General features: G+C 47.0%; 1 protein-coding gene across 2 annotated transcripts in view; it reads right to left on the bottom strand.

Annotated features, from left to right (window-relative positions):
- Positions 1 to 3111: 3111 nt before the first annotated feature.
- Positions 3112 to 19480, bottom strand: part of roraa (RAR-related orphan receptor A, paralog a) — a 160987-nt gene continuing 144618 nt past the window's right edge. For both annotated transcript variants that reach the window (XM_067234483.1, XM_067234484.1), the window contains 9 exons: positions 10169 to 10254; positions 8600 to 8741; positions 7122 to 7517; positions 6409 to 6530; positions 6155 to 6287; positions 5239 to 5346; positions 4065 to 4175; positions 3735 to 3847; positions 3112 to 3276 (listed from right to left, as the gene is read on the bottom strand). In XM_067234483.1, coding sequence (XP_067090584.1) covers positions 3112 to 3276; positions 3735 to 3847; positions 4065 to 4175; positions 5239 to 5346; positions 6155 to 6287; positions 6409 to 6530; positions 7122 to 7517; positions 8600 to 8741; positions 10169 to 10254 — 1376 coding nt within the window. The remainder of the gene's footprint in view (positions 3277 to 3734; positions 3848 to 4064; positions 4176 to 5238; positions 5347 to 6154; positions 6288 to 6408; positions 6531 to 7121; positions 7518 to 8599; positions 8742 to 10168; positions 10255 to 19480) is intronic.

Here is a 19480-nt window from a genome sequence, read left to right as displayed (position 1 = left end):
GTAAAAGAATGGAATAAGATATTCAAAATGAGAGCACTGAAGAGTTTGAAAAGAGAGCCGACAACAGCAGAGTGAACATAAACTGCAAACCTGGTCAATCTTAATCTGAGAGACATCTCCTCATCATCATCCAAATGGGAACAACATGTTCGGTGAACTACGCTCAAATTCAGCTGCCAGTAATAAATCGGAAACTGTCAGAGATTATGAAGCGCCCATGAATTAAGGAGATGTTCAAGCACATGCTACGCAGCTGTCCGGACAACAGAGAGCTGCTTCTGCTGTCTACCTGAGGGCTCCCTGAGCATCCATGTTTGCCTCTGCTCTGCTCTCACTGCAGGGTCATTAGCCCACTTCGCTGGATTGTCAGTCATTGTTAGTTTGAGACTGTTGTTCTGTTGTTGAGCCAACTGGGTTGCTAGTGGTCAAAAATCCAGAGCTTTGACACAATACTGAAATAATTACTGGGTAAAGGAAATCCAATACAACCTAAATACAGAATGCATATTGCCTATATTAGTTTATTTGGTTGCTCTAACAATGACGGGCATTGTCATTAGTTGACCCTGATGACACCATTTGAGTACGGAGAGATTGCTAATGATTGTTTGTATTAGAAATACAGAAAGTCAAATAAAATGGTAATTCAAATGGCTGATGAGAAAACTGAGGTCAGAGATTAAGTAAATACTGTATTGTTTGTTTTGAGCTTGAATCCGAGGATTATTTGTGTTGTTTACCAGCTCTGCAGTACTATGATACTCTACAGTAATGCTAATGCATATGACATGCTGCTCTTTCCTGCTTATTGTCAAACATCCCAGAACAAAACATCCTCTAACCTTAATAAGAAGCAAAAATATAACATAATATATAATCTCAAACAGAATGTGTAAAGAAACTCTTCCCTGAGGGGTGACAGCACAAGACTGTAGGTCTTGTACAAATTGCACGGCAAAGGAATGATCATGTGCAAAAATAACAACAAAAACAAAAGCGCTACACTGAGGGTGGCATCTAAACTATATTCATGCTTTGACGGGTTTCTGAAGGGACTTTTGGATTATTGGGGTGGATTTTCTTAAAGTAACCACTGAGATGTATTGAGTGTCAGACCAATCCATTGAACATTATGGGCAGGTAAATTGCAAAACTGGGACAACAGCTACTGTATGGCACATCCAGGGTTAGTCTAGTTCTTCACAACCACACCCACAACAAAGACGCACAGAACGAAACAGAACCACAACAACAAAGCATTCTGAAAATAGCACTTGTTCTACCATTGTCATGTTTCTCACCTAATCATACACAGAACAGCTACTCTACAGTAATTATTGCGGGAATATAGTAAGTGCTACCTGACATCTTGTTCTCTCCCCCTCTCTTTCATGAGTTTACTCACTGTACATGTTACAAAAATAGAAGCTTTACTACCAGACAAGGCTTTGAATATTTACCCATCTCTTTCCTTCTGTTCCATATGAAATGGCATGGCTGGCCTGAGGCCTTCATAAGGAGGCCTTTAAAGTCCCTCCTTCATGTGCAGTACGCACTCTAACATGACGGGCTCAAGAGACGTATTACATGGTCAGAGTGTCTGACGTGTATACATTGGGATGCGTCGGCTCCCTGCTCTTTTAGCCTGCTATATCTGTATCTTCCACGAGAGAGAACCATTGGGTTGAGAACAGCTCCTGAGCCATTCAATCCAATGTTGGCAAACAGACATGAGAAAGTAATCCAAACGTTTCACCACTCTTCTACCACAATATGTACGTGTGTGTGTAGGGTGTGGTGAAGGGGTGATCAAATCTGCTTTGTCCACCAGGCCTCAGTGTTATCCAGCCATGCCAGCCTTCTAACCAGAACCCCCGTAGTGCCTTTGCCCATCCCAGACCTGTTTATCTGGGACCCTCAGGATTAGCCTCTGTGACTGTGGTTCAACTTGTACTTCTTGTGCACATGCAACACATCACTCGGTAATATACAAGTCTTAAATTAAAGAAAGGTGCAATAAAAGTGCCTTATCAATTCAACAATTAAGAATAGTCTAACTACTAATATCATACATGTTATTTAAAATAGATTCTATAAACATTACTTTTTTTCTGTATAATAAGTACTTATGACCGTATACCCTGTAGTACATTATAAAACAGGTGGAATGGACCCTTTCCAAAGTAGTGGTGCCCTCGTTCCTCCAGAGCACTCGTCCAGAGAAGGATTAATAGCAGATGGCCTTACACGATTTTACTATGCAACCATGGTGGATGGAGTCTTTGACAGCTAAAATCATTGCATTTTTTTTACTAGAATTACCAGAATTCTACTTTTCTTTTTTAGTCGATTGTCCATAGAGAGGTGCCGATTGCATCACCATGCCGACGGAGCTTCTCTCAAAGGTTTTGTGAGTTTATAATCCACGCACTGCATCGAAAAGATATACAACGAAACACAAGAGAAGGGCTGAACTTGACCTATACGTGCACATTTACCTGGCATTCATTTATACTGTGGGACAACCTACAAGGCTGATGATCAATGAAAAAAGCATACCTGTATTTCTGTTGTTTTGGGGTTGTGGTCAAATAGCTGACACAGCTCAATTTAATGTAAAAAACAAAGTATGATGTATTTGATGTATTTCGTTTTTCAATAGAATAACTCATGTGCTATTGGAACTCTAAAGGAGAGAGGTGGAGCCACAGATGTTTAGTTGACAATCTCAGGCAGTGCATAGTGAAAGGATCACCGATCAGTGCGAATAGTCATGGGACTGTGCCAGTATAGTGTGTGAGTGTGAAGGTCAAGTTCAGTTCAGGGAGAGTATGAGTCTCTGTCTCCTTTTCATGTCCCCTAGGTCTTAGAGCCCCCCGTTCTCACCCCCACAAGTGAATTCAACCCGCCAAAAAATAAACGTACTGTAGCCCCCTTCCTTCCAAACCACCCCATTCCCCACACCCAAAGCCCTCCCCTCCGGAATAAAACAAAAAGAAAAGACTTGTGCAGTGTGCTGTTGGTCCTGGTTTGTGCAGGGCACTGGTAAAGTGTCTCAGATGAATGCTCCACATTCCTCCATGGTGGGCACACTGGCACCTGGCAAGGCTGTTACCCGTCAACAGGCATGGACTGCTCAAAGTCCGATCCGAAAAGCTCCTTGTATAAGGGGGGGAAGTGGGCGCGCACAATGTCTGGGTATATTGCTTTGAAAGCCGTCAGCTTCTCTGTATGCCTGCTGCACAGCGCTCGCAGTGTTGACACTTTGCATATCAACTGTGTGAAGAGAGGAGACAGGCTGTTATTTAGACTTCCAGGAAGGCAAGGACATGGAGCTATGGCAGAGAAGACATCTCCCTACAGTTGATCTCACAAAGGGGCAAACGCACATGTAAATATTGATACAGCCTGCCTACCATGAAGAAACCTTGACACGCCATCTGATGGAGCTAGTACACAATACATTTTGGCTGGAAATAGACGCTTGGTTGCAGGATACCAACCGTGAAATCTACTGCATCTATGGCTTGATTTAATCTAGTGTTCTTCCTGTTGTTGGTTGCACACTGTATTCAAAGAGTTTGGGTTCGTTTTCAATGCTTCAGTTGAGACCAGGCCCACTGGACCATCGCTTTCTGCAGGATCAAACTCTGTATGTGTGTAAGAGTTTGTTTATGTGTGTGTGTATTTGTGTATGTGTGTGTATGTGAGAGACACAGTGTGAGAGTGTGTACCTTTGTGAGTATGCCGTCTTCTCTGTGGTTCTTCTGAAGAACATGCTGGAGAGCCAGCTGGATCTTCTGCTGGAGTTTCTCCACCTTTACCTTCTCCTGAAGCCAGGAGCGGTCTGGGAGGTAGAGACACACAACATTCATCTCTGCAGCCTTCTTACAGACCACTCAAGGTGAACTAGGTCAAGATTGTGATAAATCAATGCTAGGTCCTCCTAAGGGCACAAAGGGACACGAACGTCCCCTGCAGGAACAGTAGCACATCTGCCTGCTCCAACCCCTCCAACTCGTTCAACCCCTTGTGCTTGCGTCTGCACTGTCAGTGACACCTACCTGCAGACATCAACACAAAAGCGGAGAACAGGGCGATCTCATCCTCAGACAGGTGCATAGAACACAAGTTTTTCCCGAACTCGAAGACGGAGCTGATCAAGTCGTCACAACCTGCCACAGCAAAGGACACAGAGTGAAGACAGGGGTTGAGACAGACCAAAAGACAGAGTCTCATCTTTGATCTTTATTGGGAGAGAGGCACACAGTCAAAGGAGAGACATGCTGACAGCACCCAGGATATGTGGCAAGCAGAACAGGCAAGGTTTTTACTGACTTTCCCCTTCCAGGCGGGGGACTTTTGGCAGTTGGGTGGCGTTACGCAACCCAGAATGAGGTCACTAATGAGTCTTTTAGTTAAATCAATTATTGGGGATTGAGAGGGACAGGCTGATGCCAGAGCAGCCCCCCCACCAGCTCAAGCTTAGAGGACACAGGGAGGCTTGTTAGAGAGACCACACACATGACACTGGAAGAGACAGTATTGTTTCTCATGGCCTCACACACACACAGGAAGACAAGTCATGCCCAAGGAAGACATACACAGACATTCATGGACACACAACCATACACAAATGAAAAATCACATTTTATGCGCACACACACACACACAAACACACGCACACACAGAGAGAATCAGATTCAAGCATTCAAAAACTGGGATTTTTTTAATTTATCAAATGCATTTGTATGCAGAGGATATTATGCAGTCAACAGTCTTAGTACTGTTATGGCATTTAAAATGCTAAAACTACTTGTTTAGACTCCAGATATCTTACTTTTGAGTTCCTCTGATGGTTTTGATATAACTCTCCCAAATGTCTTTATTTATTTCACACTAACAGGAGCCATATGCAGCACTAGTGCTTCAGTAACAATTTGGCTGTACCATATGGAACCACAGGGTAGAGGGCATAGCCAGGTGAGCTGGGGATGAGATCTTAGTGTGACCTTCCTGGCTCACAGCACTGGAGTGTGGAAAACACATCCCTTCTCTGCTAGACCATACACTGGCAGCGAGAGATAGGAGTACTGCAATCACACACACACAAACACTTACTAAATACACTTGCATGCGCACACAACATATATGCGCACAATAACACACACACGCACACACACGCACACACACACACACACACACACACACACACACTGGGACGCTTGGAAGACTCACCTAATGACTTGAACACATCGGGACCAGCATACTTTCCATCGAAATAGACTGTGTTATTCTGCGAGTCGAAGGCACGGCACATTCTCACAAACACAACTTCCAAAGAGCCTGCAGAGGAGACAGGAGTACCATGCTAAATCTGGCATCTTCTCTTTAACAAATAGAGTTAGTGCTGCAAGTCATGCATCAGCATGGCCAAACACACACTACAGTACATGGCTTATTGGGTTATTCCTCATTTGGACGCATCCATCTAGAACAGAAAAGGCCAGAAGAACCATGGAAAATATCCCATATCACCACATCGCAGTCTGGTCTACATTCACCCACGATGAAGAGAATGGTAAAATAGAGTACTTAGTTCAGTAGCTACACTGCTCTGTGCAGTGGGGGTAGATAAAAGGATAAAGAAGTCATGATAGAAGCCATTAATGCTTCTTATAACAAGTGCAGCTGTTTTAAAATGTCACATTAGACAAGGGATCTCAGTCAGTATTTCATTATCAGTTTTAGAAGTGTGAAAGCAGCAGTAAAGACTCAAGTCTGCTTTGTACAGGCCATCCAGAAGGGCTAGACCTGTTGGGTTTTTTACTGTGTGGACGTGTAAGTATTTGTTAGTGTGTATATGCCTACGGAGTGATTTGTTGAAGGGCAGGGCACAGAGCGAGAGGAGGCAGCTAGTGTCCAACCACTGTGTATCCAGCCAACACTAGCTCTGCATGTGTATGTTTGCATGTGCGTGTGTTTATGCATGTTTAAGAGTGTCTGTGTGTGTGTTCACTGAACTGAGGAACAGAGAGAGGAAACAGGCAGGGGAGGGGGTCTCTTCCACCCAGCCTGACTGTAGTCAGGTCAGCTACACCCTTTATCAAACCCGGGGGGGAGAGGAGAGGGCCATGCTGACAGGCTGTCATACCTGCTTTCAGCAGCACTATCTGATCGTTCTGACACAGCTCCATGAAGCCGTCGATGCGCTTGGCGAACTCTACCACGTACTGGATGGCCTCTGTTATTTTTATGGCACACAGCTGCCACATCACCTCCCGAGGCTAAGGAGAAGGAAGGGAGAGAGAGAGAAACAGAGATTATTAGGTTGTAAATGGTTCAGGTGATTGTATTTTTGTGTTGGTCAAATACTGCAGCAGGTGGCCCAGCTCTGCTGAGGTGTACCTTGTTCTGGTAGCTCTCCATCTCTTCCTGCAGAAAGGCCTGCCAGGTCATCTGCTGCAGCTCCTCCCTCAGGTACTGACACGTCTCCATGTGGGACTTGGAGATGTTCTGGGCCAGGTGCTCTGCAACATAACCATGCGCCCAAGAAGACGCGTCACCGTCAGAGACCTGAACGCAACTCACACAGCGCTGGACTAAAGTTGAATAGAGTCTTGATAGAAATATGTCATAGGAGGGTACACATACTCGATTGGAAAATGCCATGTTGATATTTTTGTTAACGGCCTCTAGGAAGCTCAAAGCTGAAGGTTCACCCAAACACAATGTCGCAATGACACAAATACAGATGAGGAGTGAGGTGGTGGTCCACGCAACATATTACTCATTGAAACAAAGGTCACATCTGATCAGAGAGAAATATTGAGCGTAAGAAAACGCAAACGGTCTGAAGACACATCTGTTAAATGGAGTTCCAAGGCACTGGGGAACCGGAAAAAAAATGATTTCCCCAGACGCATGCCCTGCTGCTTCATGATTGGCCCTAATTAATGGAAACTAATTACAAAAAAAATCTCTTTTAATGAGCGCTGGAGATGAGTCTCCATCCTCATGCTATTTTAAGCAACCTTTGTGTCGTTTTTCCCCCATGGTTGAGTTGGCCCCCTCAAATCCCCCCGTCCCACCTACACCCCATTCCCCACCACCACCCTTACCTAGCTCAGCCATGGAAACGGTGGGAGAAGTCTCCCCGTTGGTGAAGGAGCAGTAGGGGAAGAAGCCAGAGCCGGGGGCAAAGTCGCAGATGGGCTCAGGCTTGATGCCATTGATGTCCAGGCCGGACTGGTCGGGGGAGGGCTGGATGTCCAAGTAGAAGCTGCTGACCGCAGAGTCTGGCTTGCTGCCGTCTGGGGTGTGGCTGTCCATGTAGCCGCTGAGGTCGTCGTGGAGCTCGGTGAGGCCGTTGGTGGAGAGGCCGTAGGTGGGGGTGAGGGGCTCGGCCTCGCCCGGCTGCTGCTGGTGGTCGCGCTGCTGCTGCTGCAGCCGGTGCTTCTGGACCTCGGCGTACAGGCTGTCGCGCTGCTTCTTGGACATGCGCCCAAACTTCACCGCTGTGGAGGAGGGCGGGGGCAGGGGCAGGGAGAGAGGAGGGATGGGAGGGTTGGGTGGGTGGGGGAGACACACACACATGCACGTCAGACAGACACTCCGTGACTGACACATTCCCCTGGCACCTGTATCCCTGTGGCAGAGCAGCAGCCTGACTGAAGATTTAGGTGTTTCACAGGGTATTAGCGACGCACTGTCTCATCACTACAAAACGTTCAACATGAATATCTTAACTAGGACTCTTCTTCAGGGAAGGCAAGCTGTTGCAGCTGTGCTGCAGTGACTTTTACAGCTTACAGGCTACTCAGACATGAGACGAGCTGAATCTGTGGCTCCTTTTACACAGTCTCCAGACTAAACTGAGCTGGTCGTTAGAAGGAGGCCCCTCGGACACTGGGGTCTGGCAAAGAGTCAGAGGGCCAACAGAGTGGAAATGAGCGGAGTGGAGGGGAGCATGGGCAGATGGCCTATGGTGTGCTGAGTGAAGGCATAAGTCACCTTGGCTGGTCTTTATTGTGTGTGTGTGTGTGCATGTGGGAACATGTGTTCATGTTATTGTATGCACATGTGTCAATGTGATCCCATGCATGTGTACATGTATGTGTGCATTCATGTGTCTTTGTGTGTCTGTGTGTGTTTTTGTGTGTAGGAGAGCAGTGGATAGACTCTAAAGACCTGGCCTGATTAAAGGCTTTTGTCACAGGCCTGGACTCTTCAGCTCTGATCCACAGCCAACAACCTAGCCAAGCATGGCCCAGCCCGGCCCGGCCTACCCTACCCTATCCTATCCTAGCTGTAGGCTCTGCAGGTTGCCTGCAGTACATACAATCACGTGTGTGCTCCCATTACGGCACCTCACCTGCACCAGCACTAATGCCATCTCCTAATGACCCCTAGTTCATCAAAACTACTTTCTGTCACAGCACACCCGTAGGACCTACACTCACCTGGTGCTCCCATGGACCAACGTGCACAAGCCAGTTCAGAGTAAGTTGTCCATACATGTACTGATCAGATTACCCCGCAGGCTCATTTTCAAAATGTTCCCTCCAGTCCTTTAATCTACATGTGCTACTGTACGTACCGTCCCGGGACATGCCCACAGCCAGACACTTCTGCAGCCGGCAGTGCTGGCAGCGGTTGCGGCTGGTTCGATCGATCAGGCAGTTCTTCTGACGGGGGCAGGAGTAGGCGGCGTTGCTCTGCTGACTCCTCCTGAAGAAGCCCTTCGAAGAGACACACACACACGGGCTCAGAACACTAGCCACCCTGGGCATGCAATGCTCCTCACACAGAGCTATGGGGGAGATCTACGGGGCTTCAATAACGCTATGTGAATTCTCGCATTGTTCTCTATGGTGTTGCCTTTTATCGGGTACTTATCAAGAGTGATATGCTGTGGTTACGCACACTAAAGAGGATTATGTTTCTCCATAAGGAGTACACAGCCATACCATTAGTTTGTAATGCATTACTTTATGTTATTGGTTTATGAGTGCTGGTGAATTGTTATCGTACAATTAATTAAGAAGGTAATGGATATGAACTGTGTGCATTGCACAGGGATGGTGTGTTTTCGTCTAACGGGGAGAGAAGACGGTATTTTTCTTCAGCGGGGGTTATTAGTGTTGATTAACACGCAGTTTCAGCGCGTGCGGCTCTGAGGGATGGCACACACACACCGATCGGATTCCTCATCCTCTGACTTAATGAATTGATTCCAGCACATCATTAACATGCCCCACTCCACTGCTCCATACACATATGTCTTAATTAGCTGCTCATTGGCTGTTTAATTACAAGAAAACAGCTGACAGCTGCCAAGTTGCTTTTTAATGGCAGCCATTACGGAAGTCGGCTATAACTGCCGGTGACAAGTAGCACTCTTTAATAACGCTGTGATTTATGGTCCAAACTCCTCTACTCGCACATATCATTAAAAGCCTCTCTGCCTGAAGTAATTAGCAATCATTAAAGATACATTTCAGCAGTTTACTCTTCAGCATTTTGTTTCTCCCACCGTCTTTGTGTGGGTGGGTGGAGGGTGGGGTGTGCGTTCAGAGGAGCAGCTGAAATTCTCCCCTGTCTGTCTGAGAGTCTCTCTTTTACACACACACACACACACACACACACACACACACACACACACGCACACACACACACACACACACACACTCACACACACACACTAACACACACACACACTGCAAAGGTGCAGTCTGTCTGAGGAATGCTAATGATTTGCTTGGTGACAAGCAGGGGAACAAGAATACACTGCCAGTGCAACATTTCCCCTCTCACTGAATGGTTGGTGTTTTTGAAACAGTACAAAAGCTGGCTTCACTGAGAGCGACATACTGTAGCAAAGAGCCAACAATCTGCTATAATTCAAAGCGCTTCCTCTTTTGATGGTTTTATTTCAAGAGTGGGACGCAGCACAACTGAAATCAGTGAGCGAGTCTGTCCCTGGGAGGGACAGGAAGTACAAGGATGCCGAGTCACTTTGTCCTGCTAATTGTGCCGTTCTGGGACATCCTCTGTGTGGCTTGACCACTTTAATGATGAGGCTTTCCATGTGTTTACACTTTGCTGTTACTCTCCAAATCTTCCCCAAAGTTGGCCAGCAATTTTTAAGGCAGGTTTTCAAGCTTACCTTACAGCCTTCACATGTTATCACGCCATAATGGATGCCTGATGATTTGTCTCCACAGATCTTGCAAGGAATTATTTCGATTTGAGCTGGAGAAAGGAAAAGAAAAAGACAAATCAACACTTTTTCCCCCCCTTGCACAAGTCACAGTACAATTCCTTTACCATGGATGCATGTAGGTACATGAAAGAGCAGTGCGCTTCAAACACATCCTATCCTGTGACTTTGAAACCTTCACTTCCATACAGCATTAACAGAATATCCACAGAGACGTGCGTGAAGAGGCCATTTTAAGTCTTCATGGAGCCACCAACAAGCCAGTGTAAACATGGTGTCAATTTACATCGTAAGCACAACTTACATAAGGAAAAGCCACAGCTCTCTGCAAACCTCCTAACCTTCCCCAGTAGTAATTCTAGCCCCACAGCATGACAAAGAATCAACCACATGGCTGTACTTATTCCCCAGTGGAAATGTTCCTCTTCCCTGCACTTCAAACCCCTCAAAACCTTAGCAGTAAATGCACAAATGGCCACAAAGAATGATAACATTCTTACTGTACAGAGCTAGTGGCTAGTCTCAAAGTGGTTGTAGAGAGTGGGGGGTTCTGTTGAGAGCAGTAATGTGCAGTATAGACTGTAGTGTGAGGCCACTGACAGGCTTGTGATTCAGCAGGCTGCCAGAGAGGACAAAGGCACAGAGGACAGGCATCATCCATCCTTGGCATGGAGTACAGGAGCAGACCACAGGGCAGTCGTCGGCAGAACACACACGCATGCAGGCGTCTGAGACACAGAACTCCCAGCCAGCCCCTCGGCTCCCTGCTTTATCACTGCAGCCGACAAATCTCTCTCTCTCTCTTACAAAGACAAACGCAAGAATGCACAGATACACACGCGTACACACACATTCTCTCTCTCTTTCGGGCTCTCCTCTCGCACTTTCTCTCCCTACAGAGATTTATATCTCCCTGCCCTCCTCCTAATCGTCTGAATCCTAGCATTGCCACAGCACAGCTAGACGAGCCCTCTTATCTGGTCTGATTGAAGAAATATCACTGCAGGATGTTTATTACAATATACTGGCTGACTCCCTACAAAGTGGCAGACAACCAATCAAATCACAGATCATCTATTCTACCTTAGACCTGAAGAACGAAATTATTTCCCCCTTTACTAACAACTATGAATCATAAGAAACCAGCAAGGCGTGCATGCAAAGTGAAGCCCTGTGTCAAATGATCACACCAGCCTCCTACTAGAATCATCCAACTTCTGTCTGGAGCTGGCGCTCTACTGGAGGCAATCCGAGGATACCTCCATGACCAATCCCTCCAAACTAATTTGATCACATCAAATGGACCTTTGCTTAGGCTCAATCCGGCACACTTATGCCATTTAATCAGCAGGCGCATGTGTTGTGATAATGTCCCTGACTCTAAGGCCTGGCCAGTGGAGGGTCCCTGATCCACTACCCCTGGTCCCCAGCGACACACCAGACTCCACTCAGAAAGCTGTTAGCTGCACCGCTAGCACTGCCGGACTCAACAAAACTTCTGTAAACAGTGAATTAGCCTACATCTGAAGCAGACAAAGGCTGCGAGGGCGCCCAGTGGAGAGCAGTCAGATGTCCTGTGAGGAACACCTCAAACGAAGCCGTCTGCGTAGCCCGCTTTAAAATGGAGGGGCAACGTTCCTCATCTGCTTACATTAGGAAGAGGCCCAAGCAGGAGCCAGATGCTGACAACCTAAGTCAAGAGGGTTACTCTATGATGAATCCATGGGAGCTACCTCCATTCTGTCAACGGGTGTGTTATTTTGGTTATCTCGCTGTGAACACTGGCATTGCGGGCAGTGCACTCCATTGTTTGTTTTTGTGTTCTCCCTGCATGAGCATTAGCGCTGCAGTGTGTTTCGACTCCTTTAGCGTTTTCAGCCTCATTACTTACATAATTTGTTCTGACATGCACTCACAACAACCGAAGCGTGCTGTAATTACGCCTGACTGTGGTGGAGGGACGCAGTTCTGCAATGATGTTCCCTATCCATCGGGTGGCAGTGCAGGGCTGTGAGAGACACTCTTCTTTTCTCGGCCCAGCCTCCAGACCCCCATCTCAGCCTCACGAGCTTCAAGCTCTAAGCTCCAGGCTTAGGCTGCTGCCAGCCAGCCTGCCCCCCCCAACCCCCAATTCCCCCCCCCCCCCAGCATGGCTGTGAGATGCCTTCATCTCTCCTGAGGAGCCAAGGCTGACTGAAGGCTCGCTCAGGCCTGACAGAGGCTCTGCCACATCAGGTGAAGGCAGGAGGGCCGACTCTGCAGGATGCCAAGCCGGGCCGAGCTGGGCCAGGCTAGGAAGGGGGCGTGAACATGCCTTCCAAAGCCCTACCATAGGAAGGCCATTAATGCACACACAGATACAAAACTGCACACACAACCACACACAAACAACAAGACGCTTACACCCTGTTGTGAAAACCACAATTTAATAATAGTGTAATAAGCTACCTTCTGAGAGAGAGGGTAAAGTAAATACACAGTATGTAGGAAGACAGCATGAAGATTAAATAAGCCATGAAGTCATTTGCAATCAGTTTGAGTTAATATTTGTGTGTGACTATGCTATGGCCCAGCACAATGAACCACCCTGGTGCTCCCGAGTGACAACAGGGGTTTAAAGAGAATCCACACTGGGGGATGTCGTCAAACAGAAGGGCCTGCTCCTAAGCACTCCAGATCTGGGAGTCAATATCTATTGACACAACGGGCTGTGGTGTTAACTGCTTCTCCAAGCTGAAGCAGGCAGCTGCTGCCTCCTCTGTACTGGACCAGCTTACTGATGTCCTGATCCCATGCACCGGGGCCCTGGGTCCCTTGGCCCCTTTGCCCACCCTGCCAGCTAGCCCAGCCCGCTTGGTTTACGACATCAAAGCCGGGCAGAGTGAGACAGGCAGCCGTGCTTAAGCCTCTCCGCGCAGCCTCCTCTCTGCACGGCCAGGGTTGTAAGGTGCCTCCGTCAGCACACAGGCCACATCAAAGAGTAAGGGGTGGCTGGGGGGGGGGGGGGGGTTGAGATGCACTGATGATGTGTGAATCACTGCACATTCACACCGCCGCGAAAACCCCTCACCATGTTGGAGCCGAACAGATGCTAGTGACTTAGATCCAGCCCCGTGGTGTGTGGGCAGCTCTGACAATGGGAACACGGAAGCTGGCCTTGGTGTTCAAGAGGGTCAGCTCCTGCTCTTGATGATGGGGAGATATTAGCTGTGTGTCTGCCTGCCTGTCTGTCTGTCTGTCGTTCCGTTTGTCTGTCTGTGTGTGTCCGTAGAGCTGTGTGTCAAGGACACTTATTCACCAGTTCTGCCATTTGGAGAGGATGATTGTCACTCAGAGCCTATATCCAAAAGGAGGGGCCGGGTACTCTCTGTGGACCCCTGTGGCCCCCAGTCCTTCATTGTGTTCTCACCCCTGCTCAACACAACCTTCCAAACGAAGGCCCTGTGCTTCAAAAGTCTTTACATTTACATTTAGTCATTTAGCAGATGCTCTTATCCAGAGCAACTTACAGTAAGTACAGGGACATTCTCCCCCGAGGCAAGTAGGGTGAAGTGCCTTGACCAAGGACACAACGTCATTTTGCTCGGCCGGGAATCGAACTGGCAACCTTCAGATTACTAGCCCGCTTCCCTAACCGCTCAGCCACCTGACCCCCGCTTTTGAAGCACAAAGATATCACGCATATCAATTGAAGAGAACATGTATGCATTCAGAGCAGGCTCGTGTGAATATGGAAAAAGTCAGGGGAGTCAGGTGGCTGAGCGGTGAGGGAATCGGGCTAGTAATCCGAAGGTTTCCAGTTCGATTCCCGGTCATGCCAACTGACGTTGTGTCCTTGGGCAAGGCACTTCACCCTACTTGCCTCGGGGGAATGTCCCTGTACTTACTGTAAGTCGCTCTGGATAAGAGCGTCTGCTAAATGACTAAATGTAAATGTAAAAAGACTACAGACCTTGCTGAACCTCTATGTCTGGTGACATAACGCAGGATTAGGATGATCCCTTACATTACAGAACCATGTTGCTGCCATCATTCTAAATCTGACAGCTTAACCCATTGCTGAGTTGGTGTCGGTCAGCTATTAAAGTATTTTTAATGACCTACAGCCCCATAGGCTGGTAATATTGGGAGGGAAGTTCAAAGCCAAACTCGCCCTTTGTAATTGGTGTATAACTGTGAGGCAGTGAATGACAGGAATAATGTGAGTGTGGTTTTGCGTGTGTCTGTGTTGTGTGTGTATGTGGCACTGGGTGGGTAAGGGGGTGTTAGTGTGTGTTGACAGCTGTTAGTGACCAAATGACGCAAGCCAGTGGGCTCATGTTGGAGATTATGTAAGAGATTGGACAGCAGTGCTGGGTCTGTGTACAGCACAGCATTATGGCCAGATTAACAATGGCTCTGCAGTCCAACACACAGGGACAAATAACGGTTTAATCAAATTCTCCACTAAACATTTCACAACACAACAACAAAGCAAATGTTGAAAAAGACCACATGACTTCTCACATGACTACAATATGAGAATCTGTTTAAAAGATTTCTTTCAAGGGGAACATTCACACTGACGACATAACACTGCCTGGGTCAGTGGACAAGCTTGCAAGTGCAGAGTGAGCAATGTTCTACAACCATGATTTGCAACCATTTTAACTGCTAGATTGATTTCCCCCTTTGGCAGTGGAGATCAGCTGTCTTTGGAAACAGAAGGAGCCTTTTTTGAACAGATACCCACAATAGTCAGACCAAGTCTTAGAGAAAGCGACAGCCTAACAAGAGCTGGAATCACAACCCTGTCTTGTTTCATCTGCCAGGCTCCACTGTCATGTTGTAGAGTAACAGAACAGAATGGGAGCTTTTTTTTATTCCCAATTGCTCAGCAGAAGAAAGGTTATTTGAATGTCAGAGGCATAGGACAGCATCGCTACCGAGCACAGACAGAATAGCATAAATGTGTTATTTGTTTAGGGATTGGAGTATGTTGGCTTATTACCATGAGCTACTGCAGCCCATATGGCATTTACTTCTAAATACAGTAGCACAAGAGAAACCACACCAGGCTTACATATTCACCTGCACATAAAAAACTCTGTATCATCATTTTAACTTTCCTCAGTCTAACACAGAAACCAGCTGACCATCATTTCTTTTGATGTCTCTATGCTTTGCCGCCTCCTGCTAATTCCAGAATGCCAACCACCGCCATCCTAAGCTATGATTCCGTAGAACTGGAAGCCAGCTATATGTGAACAGATATTCCAGTTTCAGTGGAACTGCCTTAAACTTTTCCTATTATTCCCACATAGCAGCCCAGTGACATTGCTAAAGCCCAGGTTTGGACGATAGCCCCAGGCTGCTTTTTGGATGAACTCATGCATGCTTCTCTGTGTTTTTTGTGTGTGAGGCCATTAATATTTCAGCACCACCCAACTGGTGATGCCTGTACAACACAGCAGCATTTCTCTCCCCCTGTATTTACTTGACTGTCTTATTGAAATGCATTCTGACACCATTGATGCGGGGGTGCATAGAGGGGAAGAGTATTCCCAAACCTCACGCAAGACATCTCTCTCCATGTCTCTCTTTCCGCCAGAGGAGCAGTAATTTGGGCACTAATTTATGTGTTGTTGTGGCAAAGATTGACGAGCTTCCTGACTGGGAGTCTGTGTGCTTGCACTCTGGGGGAAACAACAAAAGCCCGGGTTTACCGAACAGACGAGCACCGGGAAGGGTAGCATGTGTGCGGCGCCCCTTCCCATCTCCCCCGTCCCCGCCCGCCGCCCCACCTGAGCTCCCCTCCTCCCCTCTGCCTCACCCCCTCCTTGCTCTCTGTGATCAGTGACAGGTGAGGCTGTGCCCTTGGTGAGGGGGACCCTGGTGCCAGGGGGCACGCTCCCCTCTCACTCTGCCACCGTGTGTGGCTCCCAGAAGAAGCCTGGGGCAGGGGGGGGGCAAAGAGACATCCAGCTTCATCTGATGGCACAACACAGTCAATCTGTGGATACACTATGCACTGCACTCACTCGCTTATGCATTCTGTCTATCCCTGCTACTGGTTAGTCACGGGGAGCAGTGAGAGGGGAGGTGCCTCGTCAGGGGTTGCTGTTTACACGTCTTCTGCACTCTGAACATTTACGCATATTCATCAGAGAACGAGGTTCAGCTAATCTTCTGTCGGGACTTCATTTGAGGTCCCTGTTAAATCATGACATGATAGGGACTGAGTGCAAAGTTTTCCTGTCGTTGTTTTGTCAACACAAACAGTACCTTGTGATGCATGGTACTGGACTTCACAGAAGGCTCAGATTCACTGAGGCTGAAATCACAGAGGGCCCATTGATTGACTGCTTCGGGAGCTGTGGCAGTGGCGGCACCGTTTGAATGTGAAAACGTGTGGGAGAGCTATCTCTCCATTTTGAACCTGGCTGTCCACTTGAGCTGAGCAGGCTGTGGTTGAGGACTCGATGGTGGCTCCTGTAGTTCTGTAGAGTGGCTTGGTTAAGCAACTCTTGGCCTCCCTAAGCCCCTCAGGGACACAAAGACTAGGACCCGAATATGCAGAGAAATATAAATAATGATCTCTTCAAAAAATCCAGCGCAATTACACGGAGAAACCTTTACATAACAACAAAGAGGCTTGTTCCATGGCACCGGGGAATTTGCCGCTGCCATGCTATACCACTACCTTTCTCCTGTAATTGCTGCATTAGTATGCATTTCTGGGATATGCCTATCTGCTGCTGTACTTTATTGACTATGATCTCCTTTGTTAGGCCCTCCTCACAAAGAGACAAGAAGTTATGATGGCATCCAGTTAACTGACATCTTTGCACCGTTCTACCATGTATTGTGTGTGTTGAATGGAGTATGATGAATGTGGTTCATTTGATTGATAGGTTGTAATGGCTTGTACGGTAAGTGTCTGTGTCACAGCAAACCCTGTGGATAAGCGTGAGTTTTGCTTAGTTCTCATGCACATATTGTGCACTTGATAATGCATGTGATTGTGTGTGTGTGTGAGTGTTCAATATAGTTGGATGAATGTGGTTCATGTGACTGATGGTGAGAGGCCTGTCCCTCAGTGGGGTGGGGGTGGTGGAGGGGGAGGGGAGAGGGTGGATGGGGGAGGTGGAGTGGATGGGGGCTGGAGGTCCAGGCCCAGGCTGATGCTCAGGGTCAGTGGGTCAGAGGCACAGAGCCAGAACACACAGGGGGAGCAGGGAGAATACTTCAGCTGACAGTAATTGTCCCTCTGTGCCTGCCTTAGGAAAACATGTTTCCACTGGCTGCCTGGCCCAGATAGTAATCATGAGCTTGATTTGCTCCGTTGAGGAGGGGAGCACAGCGTGAGCCTCCAGTAATGGCAGGGATCACTGTTACAATCCTAGCTCACGTCAAACGAATACTGAATTGTAGTTGCAAAGTGCTCTTTCGACAACTCACGCTATAGCTACTGAGCTGTAGTTACACTGTTCATGTTTGGGTCCATGTTTGTACGTATCAATGTATAGTGCAAGGGAAATATTGATCTCCATTAGTCATCTCAGGAGAGGGAAACAGACCTTTCTCCTGCAAATCCTCAGCTTTACTGACTGATAGAGATCTTTCTGTACTATTTCCTCAGACGCACCAGCATAGCCTGGCAGAGATGAGTTAAACAACCTGAACAGTCTTTGCCTTACTCCTAAACATCTTGTCAGTTTACAAAACATCATCTTTGGTTTGTTCTGAGCTAGATCTCAAGGTCAACAAACTGTACGTAGCTGGAGGGAGAGATGAAAAAAGCTCTGGATAAGAGCGTCTGCTGCTAAATGACTAAATGTAAATGTAAAAGAAGTGATGAAACCAAGATAAAGCCAAATATTATTACACTGTAATAATATTTGAACAATACCAAACGTAGGTTGGCAATAATGTGCCACATTAGTGCTGGTACTATAGCTTTGATTGAGACCCTGGTGAAAAATGTGTCAGTGATTAAAGACTGAATTCTCTATAACTCACAACATCAGTAACTCTACCCGTTTAACTAGAACTAGTCTTCAAATCAGTACTACACCACCTCTGTCCTTGGATGCACTAGTCTGGGGTTCTCATCAGCGGTGAAAGAGCAATGAAAGGAGAAGCAAGATAAATGACATCAACAGCCAGCTGATACTTCCATGGACGTGTGATTGAGACAAATGGGCCTTGTTACATTAGCAGGGATACTAAATCCTGCTGCTCACAGATCCAGTGGACGATAGACCTGAAACTAGAGTCCCCCACCCTTTCCAGAGATCAGCTGTGTCATGGGACCATAGCAAGAGAAAGAGATGGTGAAAGGGAAAGATAGAGAGAGAGGGAAAAAGAGAATTATATATATATAGAGAGAGAGCAAGAGATGGAGAAAGGGAAAGAGAGAGAGAGAAGGAAAAAGATAAAGAGAATGAGAGAGAGAGAATGTTTTCAAGCAGTCTGACTGAGTGGCCCCAAGTCCACTGTGTTGTCCTGGACACTTTTGCTTCTCCCCTCACACAAGCCTGTGCAGACCTCAAGCCTCTCTTGCATTTGTGTGTGCGCATGTGTGCATGTCCGTGTGTGTCAATATCCTGAAATGAAGCCCAGGCTATTTAACTAAAGTTTAACAATCATGCTTCATGTATTGTTAATGGAACTACAAGTGCAAACTAATTTAATTGAAAACATTTGATTACCAGAATGTTAAATATTTATTTTTAATGACATTTTGACAGCATTTTATTACATTTTGCTGCTGTCACTGTCAGTTTGGCAGATGACCAGCCAAATGAAGCCTTATGAATGTGAATGGGTTGAGTGAGCTCTATTGTTGTTAACAACATTTTCGCAACGTGTACTATCAAATCACATCGGCATAATTTACTCCCAGGCATTTATTATACTCTGAGCTTTACCACAAAACATGTTAAATGATCATTTTGTTTGTGTGTGTATGCTGGCTACATGACAGTAATGCAGACATGGACCTTTCCAGGAGTCAGCCTTGAAGAAGATTTGTCCCCCTATGCTGTGGCTTGGTTTAAGCAGACCGTATGAAAGGCGTTCCTAGATAACAGGGGAGTAGGACTATAGTCTTTCCTGCTGCCACACACAGTTCACAGACTGCTTACAGCGTGTTAAGCACAATCCCCTCCTGCACCACTGTTTTCATAACCCTACAAACACTGGCCTGGTTTTGTTTAACATGGCAGGATTACGCAGCCATGCGCAAAGCATGCTTCCCTACTTGCATGCTCATGC

Source organism: Osmerus mordax, chromosome 4, assembly GCF_038355195.1.
Source record: "Osmerus mordax isolate fOsmMor3 chromosome 4, fOsmMor3.pri, whole genome shotgun sequence".
Taxonomy (NCBI): domain Eukaryota; kingdom Metazoa; phylum Chordata; class Actinopteri; order Osmeriformes; family Osmeridae; genus Osmerus; species Osmerus mordax.
The sequence above is the reverse complement of the archived record's forward strand: the minus strand, read 5'-3'. Positions and strand labels throughout refer to the sequence as shown.